At 50.8% G+C, this 11806-nt stretch overlaps 1 protein-coding gene across 1 annotated transcript; it reads left to right on the top strand.

The window, feature by feature from the left end:
• The first annotated feature begins 3507 nt into the window (after nucleotides 1-3507).
• CDRT4 (CMT1A duplicated region transcript 4) lies at nucleotides 3508-10785 on the top strand. Its single transcript, XM_049701954.1, has 3 exons — nucleotides 3508-3518; nucleotides 4490-4509; nucleotides 8357-10785. The coding sequence occupies exons 1-3, from the start codon at nucleotides 3508-3510 to the stop codon at nucleotides 8812-8814; spliced, it is 489 nt and encodes a 162-aa protein (XP_049557911.1). The 3' UTR covers nucleotides 8815-10785.
• Nucleotides 10786-11806: the final 1021 nt, after the last annotated feature.

The following is an 11806-nucleotide window of genomic DNA, read 5'->3' as shown; positions in this document are numbered from 1 at the left end:
GTTATATTCAGTGGTATGTATAGATACATATATATAAACCGGAATCACTTTGTTGTATACCTGAAACTAGCACAACATTGTGAACCAACTATACTTCAATTAAAGGAAAACCCTAAATATCTGTGCAAAAATAAAAAAACCCCAAAATAAAGCCTCACAGAGCATAGCGTGCTTCTCGGGCGATTTCCCCGTGCACAGCTGGTCTTGGCCTCAGGGAGCTGATTCTCTCTAACTTCCTCCCTGACCTTCTATGACGGTGGCATCTGGGGCTTTAGCTGTGGTCCTCCTGCCTGAAGTCGACTTCACTTTGCCAGTCGCGCACAGACTCTGTTTTAGCTTCTGGCCTCATCAGTGTGGAATGTGCTGCGGTAAACGATGGGCCTTGGAGCTGGTAGGAACCCTAGAGACCGTGGTGGCAAATATCCTGCTGCTCAGGGAGGATAGGGGATCAGGGAGGACACTACCCACCTCCCAGGACTGAGAGGGGAGGGGCTTTGGTGGTACTGAGAACTTTGGGGGACCAGAAACCTTCAGTGGCCAACATTTTCTGAGCACCTTCCAATGCACAGGTTTATAGAAGCAGAAGGGCACCAAGGAGCTCTTCATCTTTCAGAGTCACTGCTCATCACTCATAGTGGCTAAAGTTAAAAACATGAACGGAGGAATGATTAATAATATGGTTAATAATGGTGCATTCATTTGATGGATGGCTAAGCAGAGGAATCTCTAAGACCACAAAGGTAGATAGTTTAATGTTAGAGCAAAAATGATGGATTCAAAGACGAAAGTACGTTTTGTGCCCATACCATGTTAGACCTAGGTGAGAGCACATAGGTCAGAGTCGTGTGATGGTAATGGGACTGTGAGATTAAAACATAACATTTCCAAACTTTCTCTAATGCTGATTTATAATTCCCGTTATGGGAAGACATACAAATAGGGACTTCCTTAGCGGGCCAGTGATTAGGACTTTGCGCTTCCACTGCAGGGGCCTGGGTTCGATCCCTGGTTGGGGAGCTAAGATCCCGAAAACCTCTAGGCCAAAAAAAAAAAAAAGAAAAGGAAAAGAAGAAGAAATACAGCAAAATGCAGCTGACCGTCATTGACACGACATAGGCCTTGAGTTGCTTTTCTGGGAAAGGGGATGATTTGCTCTATTTCCTGCTCACAGTCTGCTCGTGAACGTGGGGCTGGTGACGTGGGAAGGGGTGTGGGACTCCAGTTACTGAACAGGGTCGTCTCTGCCCAGCTTTGACTTCAGCCTCCTTCACTCCATCTTCCAACTTTAACAGTGCCGCGTATCCATCTACGCGGCTTTTCCCCCTCGGTTTCATCCCCAAACGTCGCATCTTCCTTTTGTTTCATCTCCATCTTGTAAGCTGTTTTAGGACTGAAATGATTGCTGAGTATGAATGAAGAGATTCAGGACAAGGTACAGCCAAAGGCAAACCCTTAATTTTCACAAGGGTGGTTTATCTAGATTGTGGTTCAGCTGCGGACAACTCACCCCAGACAGCTGGGAGTTTGATTTCATTGCAGTTTGTGTTTACGGGTGACCCAAGAGTTGGGTGCGAAGTGTGATGCCTGGATTGTCTCTCATCCTGGCATGAACTGGGATAAAGCCTGACACTGAGGCCACGCTGTCAATGTGTTGATGGGATAATTGAACCCTGCAGGAGGCAGCCACTTTGGTACTTGGCTTCTAGGCAGTCTCAAATGAAAGTCACTTCTCTTTTTTTTTAAACAAGATAAAGGATTTTAATATGTTTACAGCCAAGTTTAAGAAAATAATCAGGTGGAACGAGGCCTTATGAAAAATTCCCCAATTAAGAAAAATAAGTACAGGTAAACAGGCAGAAAAATCAAATTAATACAAGGATAAAAAAATAAAAGTTTGCTCCTAATTATCACCTGCAATATTGTTTTGTAAAAGAAAGCATTGTTTCTACGATTTGCTTGAGATTTCTTTTATTTTTTTTCTTAAAGATATTTTAAATGTAGGTAATATATGCCATGTTAAAAATTCACACTTTTCATTAAGGGATAAAATGAAATTTGAATTCCCTCCTTCGCTCTCTGGTCCCCTGGTCCCTGCCCTGAAGGTAACCAATGTTAGCAGTTAGCAAGTCACCTTCTTCAAAGCAAACACTGGCCTGGGTTGCTAGTGCTTTGAGCATCGTAAAAGGGGGTGGCCGGGCCCGCTGATTGTGGCCAGCCCTGGGAGATGCCTGTCTGTTTCCCTCATTGTTCCAGAGAAGCAGAACTTCCTCTTTCTGACTGATTACACGTTGTGAAGCCACACATTTTCATGGTCCCTTTACTCCTGAGCCAGCTGTCAGGCAGAGACAGGGTCTCCGAGCACAAACTGCTTGAAGCCTTTCATGTCTGGTTTCCTGAGTACGAAAAGGCAGGGCTGGTTCTTGCTGCCTCGTTTTTCATCTCTTTCCTAGCGGTCTAGCCTATCAGTGTACCCGGCTGCCCCAAAACGGCCACGGAAGGAAAAGGCTGAAAAGCTCTCCTCTGATCAGGCCTGTTGGGCTTGTTTGGGAAATTACATTAAAAAATTCGAAACTTGATCTCTAGACACTTACGGCCATGGGTGCTTTTAGCCTAACGGGTCTTTGTATTACATCTTAAAGTGGGAATTTTAATATTTATAACTGAACATTCCTCAGATAAATATAAAATTCAGATGCGTAGTTTTACCCAGTGCCCAATGCTTCTTCCTGTAATGCGTTTGTCAAGTGTTTATTCAGTCAACTCAGCATCGCGGTTCCTATGCAGAATCCATGCTGCTTGGAAACAGGCTGTGTGATCCTCACACAGAGAAGAGGAATGTGGGCTCCAAGCAGAGACGCAGTGCACTCAGAATCTGAGACCCTCGAGGCCTGCCGTCCACCACCCCGGGTCCTTCAAGACTCAGCACAATCATCTCCTCTCCTTGAACCTGTTTCTTGCCATCCCTCCCCACCCAGGCTGAGTTAGGAAGCTTGTGGTCTGTCTCCTCACTGGGCAGGGAGCCCCCTGAACCAAGACTCGGTCTCATTCTGCTTTGGGCCTGGTACGTGCAGGCACCGGACACCCATCTGCAGAGTGGCCGAGGGGACTTGTTCTGGTCTCTACAGGAATTTCTCCGCTTTTGTTTCTGATGACTCAGATGGCATGGATTAGTGTTGTTTGATCTGTTATCAGCGTGGGAAACGAACGTGCCTTGTGGACCCTTGACACTGAGAAGGGTAGACCCCCCAAGGCAAGAGGTGAGCATGGCGCGTCCACAGCGGGTTCTGGGTGAGCGCGGGATCCGCACCTCTTAGAAGTGCGGTGTTTGGAGCTCGGCGTACATTTGCAGAGTGCCTGCGTGCCTGAGTGAACTCATGTTGCGTGGCCATGGGTACTTGAACTCTGTTTCCACTTTTGTGTCCCTCAAAGTCCGTGCATAATCACTAGAGAATGTGGAGGGTACAGAAGGGTTCTCAGGAAGCGGCGTGTTCCCTCCCTCCCGCCGCAATGGTGAATCGGTGATGCCAGGTCTGTGTTAGAAGACCGTCCCATCTCATGAGACTCCCATCTCTCCCCCCACCCATGGTGTGCTTGGAGATCTTTGCCCCCCCCCAGAAAGAGGCATGGTCTGTATCAGCTACCAAAGCTGCCCGTCATGTGCAACTTGGCTTTTTAACAGAGCTCAGTAATGGGCTTGTCCCTCCTCTCCCTGGAGTGTGTGTGTTTGCAGAAGAGAAGGTGGCCAGCACGTTGTCCCGTAGTGAGGGGTGAGGGGACACCAACTTGCCTCTCCTCATCCCGCTCCCCTCTGCGTTAACAGCTCTGGAATTCTCAGGGCTCCCTAGCATCAGATCAGGATCTCGTGGAGGCCCCCCTGGAGCCCATCAGTTCCATGGTCTCGGGGGGATGGGACAGGGTGAAGAGGTGGAGAGAGCCGTGATGGGGGTGGTGCTCACGGGAGGTCTGTGGGGGGCACTGGGCTTCCCCAGGTCTGAAGTGCGGGGAGGGGGTCAAAGCGTACACTCGGCCTGTAAGATGGGAGCGCTGCTCGGATGAAGATCAGCGCAGACACCCCACGTGGCGCCAAGTTGATTCATGCCCAGCTCTTAGAGATAAGCCTCCAGGCACTTCTGGCCTAAGTGGAAGCTTCCTCTTCACCCCAAATAAATGAGTAGTAGCCAGAGGGCAGATAAGGAAAGAGCGGGCAGGGGAGGAAACGGGAGGTTGAGGAGGGTAACACGCAGAGGTGAAAAGAAACTGCATCAGCTTCCTGTCGGGGAAAATGTGGTTCTCCCTCGGGGAACAGACAAGCTCCCCGGATGGTTCAGGGAGAAAAGTGAGAGGAGACGCAAGCAACGCAAGATGCCTGCAGGTTAGAGCAGAGCAGAGAGGACAGAGGGAAGTGGGTCTGGTTTCCGGGGAGTGCTGGGCCCTCGCATTGGCTTGGCGCTTCTGGGTATGGGCACTTTCGTGAGGCCAACCTTCTGAGGCTGGTTCTGGAGGAAGTGAGTCATTGAAGACCCAGCTATACCCTGAGCAAGTTTGTCCCTCTGTCCACTTATGGCAGAACCTCCTCTGATGCTCAAGGTTCCAAAACAAGGGCTGGCGAGGACATTGTTTCAGAGTTCTCCCAGCCGTTTCCCTGGTTTACTAGTTCCCTGAGATGCCCTTCCCAGTGAGTGAATGAATGAATGATTCCCTGGTCATATGAGGTTAGGGGATGCTGCATCCCAGTTTCCCTCTGGAGAGTTACAGAACAAGTCAGCCTATCACAGGCTCTGAAATGCCTGCACTAAAGGAATTTAACACGTCATCTTTCAGGCCAGCTGGACTGCGGACAGGCTTGCTGTATTTCTATTGCAAAACCACACAGACTACGTGTATGGGGCCCCCTGGATTAAAAAGTATATGCAGCCCTTAGAGGGTGGTCTTTGCCATGGACTTTTCCCCTCCTTTAAGTAACACCTCTTAACATCTTGAGAGATTCCTGCATTCTCTGGGGGCACAGCTCAGGAGACACTGGAGCCAGATACTGTCTTGCCCATCAGGGGTGTACAAACAGCACTACTTACACAGCATTTGTGGGGCAAACAGTCTGAGTGGGGTGGACTCGTGCCCACTCATCCAATCGGTCCTGCCTGGAACCCACAAAATCCTTTTGCAGGATGGTTTTCCGAGATAAGGATGCAGCTTGTGGCCACAGATAGAGCGTGAATTAGCTCTGCACCAAAGCACCATCCTCAGCCCCAGTGTTCTTAGCTCAGCGCTTTCTTCGGTCTTAGTGGTTCCCGTATTGGCAGGTGGTGGTGGGAATGCTCCAGGGTCCTTTAAAATGGTTAAAGGCCACTGATATGCAGTCCTGAACATACATAACAAAGAATCCTTGAATATACGTCGGAATTGAATGTGTAAATTCTTAAATCTGTGTCTTAGAACTTAAAAAAGACTGAAGTGACCTCCTGGACCTGTTTCCTATCTCTGAAGTAGTTAAAACCCTATAAACCTTCAGTGTTTTGGGGGGGTTTAGATTCTACGATAGCAGTTCCCAAACCTTGCTGCATGTTAGAATCCAGCTTTTAATTCCGCTGCCTGTGTTGTATCCTATTCCAATTAGATCACAATGTGGTGGGGTGGGGGCAGGGAAGAGCCAGGTATTTGAATTTTTTAAAGATCCCCAGTAATCCCAACATGCAGCGAAACTGGGGGCACTGACGTAGAAGCACTTTATTTTTATTATAACATTTTATTATAACGACCACGCCTCTGTGAGAGAAGCAGGACAGGAGCTCGTCCTCATCTCGTAAGTGAGATGACAAAGGTCGTACGGGGTGAAGAGACACGATCCAGGTCACAGATCAGGTTCCAGACAAGTGTCATTCCTTACTTGGGCCAAACCCGGCCAATCAGACTAGATTCTGGGGATGTTGGGATATGAGACCGGGGGGTGGGTGGGAGGAACTGGGCTTGAAAACCCAGAGGATTGAACACGGGCCTTCGTGCCTGAAGGAGAAACAAGAAAACGCCTTCAGTGTCATGCCTCCTGCCCCAGCAATGCTGCCTCTGTCTGGGGACCACTGGTCTGCGTCTCATTTCTAGGGACACAGAATGGACCCTGCATGCCAGAGTTGGAGGAAATTATCAGAGCCCACAGCTTGTCTTCAGACTTAATGTCGACTATTTCTCTCCTTTGATTTTCTATTTTTTTTATAAAGTTATTTATTTTACGTATTTACTTTTGGCTGCGTTGGGTCTTTGTCACTGCGTGCAGGCTTTCTGTAGTTGCGGCGAGCGGGGGCTACTCTTCGTTGCGGTGTGCGGGCTTCTCACTGTGGTAGCTTCTCTTGTTGTGGAGCACAGGATCTAGGTGCACGGGCTTCAGTAGTTGCGACGTGTGGGCTCAGTAGTTGTGGCTTGCGGGCTCTAGAGCGCAGGCTCAGTAGTTGTGGTGCACGGGCTTAGTGGCTCCGCGGCATGTGGGATCTTCCTGGACCAGGGCTTGAACCCATGTCCCCTGCATTGGCAGGCAGGTTCTTAACCACTGCGCCACCAGGGAAGACCCTTTCCTTTGATTTTTAAACAAGTCCTCCCCGTGAGTTTTGAGGCTGTCTCGGACATTCCCACCCTTGATTGTACAGTATCCTAGTCTCTGCATCAGCAGGCGTGAGAACACCTACCAGTCTGTGGAATTGTCCTATCAGCCATGGAGGCTGTTATGGGAGCAGCGGGATGGGGCAAGGGGCTCTGAGGGGGATGCTGTTGAAACGAACGATTCACTAGTAACTGGGCTTCTCTGAAGCTTCAGGGCTCATAAACTAGAGGCTTAGAAGCAAGGATGAATGATCCCACATCCCCCAAATATCGCCGGTTCAGAGCATTTTTCCACCGTCTGACATGATTGATTAATCCTATTGTATGTATGGGGAGAAGTACGCACATTTCTTACTTAAAAAAAAAAAATACACTTATTTTTATTGTATAATTCAATGTGTTTTTTGTTTGTTAGTTTGTTTTTGTTTTGTTTTGTTTTTGTCGCACCGCATGACTTGTGGGATCTCAGTTCTCTGACCAGGGATTGAACCCGGGCCACGGCAGTGAAAGCGCCGAGTCCTAACCACTAGGCCGCCAGGGGACTCCTGGTGCTCACGTTTCTAATAGCCCTACAAACGTGGAGGATAAGCCAGGAATTCCTTTGGTTAGAGGTGGGTAAGCAAGGACGGTGACCCCTTGGATGACATACTCTGTGTTGCTGGGGACTTGGAATGGATGGCCTGACATTCTAGGTCTTAGAAGGAGACATAAGGTGCTTCAACTTCCATTTTATCATCATTATTATTACATGAAACTCTCTCTAGCTTAGAGGACTATTTGAGCATTATTTCTTCCCTAGCTTCAGAAAAATGATATTGTGAATTCTCCTAAAAACGTATTGTCATGAAAGATTGCCACTAACACTTAGCAGTAAGGAATCCATGAGGCCTGGATCTGACTAGGTTTGACAAAAACTCGCTTTTTTTTTTTTAAGAGTTTGAATGAATCTTTAGAATGCTATGCTTCGTGAAGTATATTATAATAAAACACTGACACTGGGAGTGATTTACTTATAAATGCAGTGGCGTTGAAGGTGACCCCCGTCAAGAGCTCGCTCCCTTGCCTTCCACAGTGGTTCCTCGATGAGGAGGGAAAAGGGGTGGAAAGTCTGGCAGTCGCTCACCTGAGGGCCGCGTTTCCCACCTGCACAAGCCGGTCCTCGTGTATGTTGCAGCCAAAAGAAAGATTTAGAGCTTATTCAGCCTCAACCAGGGCCACTCACAGTAGGTGCTCAAACCAGCAGCGGCGCCTGGGAGTGACTTAGAAATGCAAGTTCTCCAGTCCCCAGAGCAGCTCTGCGGAGTCTGCATCCTTGGGGCGGGACCCCGCCGCCGTGTTTTCCTAGGCTCTCCCGGGGTTTAGTGCTCACAGAGGTGGAGGGGCGTGGCCCTGGACCGATGGTTCTCAAAGTGGGGTCACAGCTCCCCACCTCACCGTGACCTTGTTAGAAGCCACCCGATCTCTTAGTCCTTGGACGTTGGCAGGAGGCAGTGGACACACTCCCTGGGACTTTCCAATGTTCGCGGATGAACCTGTAAAGTAATCCATTCTCCGATAAGCACAGAGTCTTAACTGCTGGACTGCCAGGAAAGTCCATGTCTCCCAACTTTGGATTTCATTTTATTCCCACTGAATACAGGGGATGGAAGGGCTATCATGCATGATGGGGGGAAATCCAACATGTAGTTCCGATACCCTCCGACCCTTAAAGAATGGAATCATTGGCCGCGAGTGCCTCTAAATTGCCCGTATTTCTCGTTGCCGGTAGAACTGACAGAAAACATCGGGCTTCCTGTGAATCTGCTTGAGAAACATGACCTGTGGCCCGCCTATGTCACGTACACATCCCCGCTGGTGAAAAGACTGATTGAGAAAAGCAAAGCCAGAGACGTGGAACGCTTGCAAACGGCCGAGGAGAGCCGGCCGACATGCAGGCAGAGAAAGCCTCCCAGCGTCATCCAGCTGGAAAGGAGAAAGTCCTTCACGTCCTTAGGCAACATGATGTTCAAGGACGTGGGGTCAGAGACCATGCTCTCGGCGTGGGGCTCTTTCTCCATGTCGGACACGGGTCCCCCCGTGGTTCCAGAGCGCACCCACTTCCACGCGGATGCTAGGGCAAGTCCCACCGCCGACTACAACAAGATCATCTTCTCCCGGAAGCCGAGGATGAGGGTGCTTCCGTACCGCTCACTGCTGGCCGGCGAGGAGAAACACCCCGACGTTTAACAGGGAGTCCCTGCAGCCGCCCCCAAGCTTGTACAGCAGTTAAGGGCCATTTGCCACATATTTCGTGACGGCCTTTGCGTTGGAACTTGCCCCTGCTCGGGCAGAGGTCGGCTGAGATCAACCAGATGGAATGTGGGCCACGGAGGGGGTGAGGGCACCCTGTCTGGCAGTGCAGTCATGTGCGGGTGGGAAGCCCCCGGGCTCTAGATCCTGCCAGAGATGCTTAGGACCCAGCTGGGGGTGAATCAGTCCTGGTCCAGGCAGGAGACAGCAATCACACCAGAGATCCTTTGATAGAAAGAATTTCTAGCCAGGTAGCTGCAAAGGCAGGAAGGGGGCACAGAGATGTGGATGGAGGGGGCGCCCGCAGGAAGCAGGCTGGGGGGACAAAGAGAAGGCGTTAAGAGTTAGACACTCGGAGAAGGGGCAGGTGGGCTGCATCTCAGCTCCCAGACGCTGGTGTCCTGAGCTCGCAGGAGACCCCTTTCGGGGTGGCAGCCCTGCCTCTGAGGAGGGGGAGCTGTTTGGCTGACGGACGCCCCGAAGTTGGCTCTGAGAGTGTTCGGAAAACCAAAATGGGACTCAAATATTTGTTTCTGGAAGGAGTTGACACCGTCCGAGTGAACGAGAATTGCTGGGGGAAACAGAAAGGGACAGGAAGCCGACAGAGGTAAACAGGAAACAAATCAGGAGCGAGTTCCTTCTTCTTCCTTCAGCCTCCGGACTCCCTCTGGCTCTTTTGATGGGCAGAGCCTCACCGGGAGGGGAGCAGAAATGTGATTTGCAGGATCCCAAGTCCTGCATCTCAAAGCAGAGTGCAAAAGGATGGGCTTGGAGCCAAGGGAAGATGAGCTCACTACCTGCCCGGTGGGGTTCTGGGCGATCCCACCTTGCTGCCCGCCTTGGCACCTGGTATTGGGATGTTTGCTCCTTGGAGGGTTTACAAAGTGGCAGTGGAGACCCGGGCGTCCCCTGCTGAGAAATGGAGGATTTTTCTCCCCTGTAGTTCTTTAAGGCTTGTGGAGCTCAGTTGGCTGGGGGAGAGGTTCCCGGCTGGACCCCAGCTATGCTTTGTCAGATGCAGCGGGCATTGGTCCACCCATGCTCTGAGCTGTTCCCACTTGGCCTCAAAGCAAACGATGCTGTACTCAGTCTGGACGCAGAAGACTCTGTCTTTAGCCACAAAGAGACTCGAGTTATGACAGGCAGACCCCACGGTCTCAGGCTTGGGGCTTGCCTGCTGAGCATGGCCTCATAGGTAGCATCTCTCTTCTTTGCCCTCACCTGAGTTTCTCTGCTTATATTTGTGAAGCAGTTAATACTCACCCTGTTTCCCTCACGGAGACATAGAAGATGCAATGTGCTAGTTGCTGGAAGAGGCTGAATTTTTGCAAAAAGAATAGGTGATTTCCAGTGAATCTGAATGACTGTATTTGGGTCCACGGAACATTTATAGACATGGAGACTGGTGATAAATTCCCAACGAGAATTCTTCTCTCTTCTCTCCTTTTATGGGGGTTTATAGCCAGAGTATGTTTGGGAAGCTATGGATTATAGATCCTCATTGTGTTAGTGTTCGCATAGTTTTTTGGGTGTTTTGTTGTTTCTGTTTTTTTAAATCTCTAGGTGTTTGGCAGTTGTTACACGCATATACTCTCTAAGTTAAAATGGTTGTTTTATAGATAGTATTGTTTAGATTAGTTTAATTCTCAGCCTGTTACAACCACACAAGCAGGAACCAAGGACATACGCACTCTATGCTGTGATGAAAATGGCTTGTGTCTGTGACTGTGGTCCAGACGCATTGTCTCCTGAGGCCGTTTTTGAGAGAGAAACAGTCTAATTCCTTGGAAAGGAGGGAGTCCCTTCAAGGCCAAGCTGGGTTCGCAGGTCCCTGGGGGGGGTGACTGTGTAAACAAGGCTGCAGTGCTGGTGGGTGCGGGCCGGGTGCTTGGCGGTGGCCTGGGAGCCCTCCACTTGGCAAGGGAGGCGGGGGGCGGGGCGGGGGGAAGGCCTCAACCCAGGGGCCTGGGGGAGCCATGCACTTGATAGACAGCAAATCCTCCTCTTCCTTTCGTGGGCCGGAGGACCTTGCTGTAGGAGGCGCGACTGCCCCACAGTCCCCTTAATCTTTTCTTAGGACGTGGATAAAAGCTGGGTACCCCGAGGTAGGGATTTTGACCCCTGGGATTTGGTGGGCATCCTGGGAGGTGGAGGAGAAGTCACACGTAGCCCAGGGACCCCAAGCAGGGACTGGCTCCGTGTCCCTGGAGACGGAGACCCGCAGCAGAGTCCCAGCCCCGTAGCCTCGCTCCGCGTGTCAGCAGAGGTGGTAAAAAAGATCGTAGAAGTGCTTTGTGAGATGTGGGCTGGCCAGGGTGCCCGTCAGGACCGAGCGTCTCTTTTCAGCTTTAGCTGAGTCATTCGTTCCTAGAAGCTTCTTGGAAGCCCCTCCTTTCTGGAGTGACGGGCAGGGGCGGCAGGTTATCGAGGCCACAGGGGCCTGGGGTTTACTGTGAGCTGATGTCGTCAGAGCCCGGACTGAAGCTCAGACCTGGGTTTGTGTTTGTCAAATAATCAGGAAACCCTCCCTCTTCCTCCTTCACTAACCCCTCCCCACCCGCATCTCTTCCCAGGGACCCAGCGCCTCAGCCAGCTACCTGGGCACTTGAAAATCACACTGCAGTGCCCTAAACCAGCGGGGCGGGGCTGGGCCGTGTGCATGAGGGATCCTCTGGGGCAGTAGGGGTGGGGGTGAGGGCGGGCAGGGCCGGCAGGGGATGCGGGAACACCCCAGCTTTAGGTGGAGCCCGCTGGCACCCCATATTCTGTGCCTTGGTCCTGACCATGATCCGATGTCCATATGGGACAGGGCGGGATAAACAGTGTCATGAAAATGACCTTGGGCTTAATGCCAAGACCCCCATCTCGTCTCCCAGGCTCTCTATTCCAGGGCAAATAAAAATTCCCACTCGACCTGAGGCCTTTCTAG

The sequence above is a fragment of the Orcinus orca genome, chromosome 19 (assembly GCF_937001465.1).
Source record: "Orcinus orca chromosome 19, mOrcOrc1.1, whole genome shotgun sequence".
Classification (NCBI taxonomy): Eukaryota; Metazoa; Chordata; class Mammalia; order Artiodactyla; family Delphinidae; genus Orcinus; species Orcinus orca.
Note: the sequence above shows the minus strand (reverse complement) of the source record. Positions and strands in the feature narration are given on the sequence as shown.

Bases quoted from the DNA above. Each gene is read 5' to 3' on its own strand.
- CDRT4 (XM_049701954.1), top strand. The intron at 4,510-8,356 runs GTCATTGAAGAC...CGTTGCCGGTAG, and splicing joins GCTGGTTCTGGAGGAAGTGA to AACTGACAGAAAACATCGGG.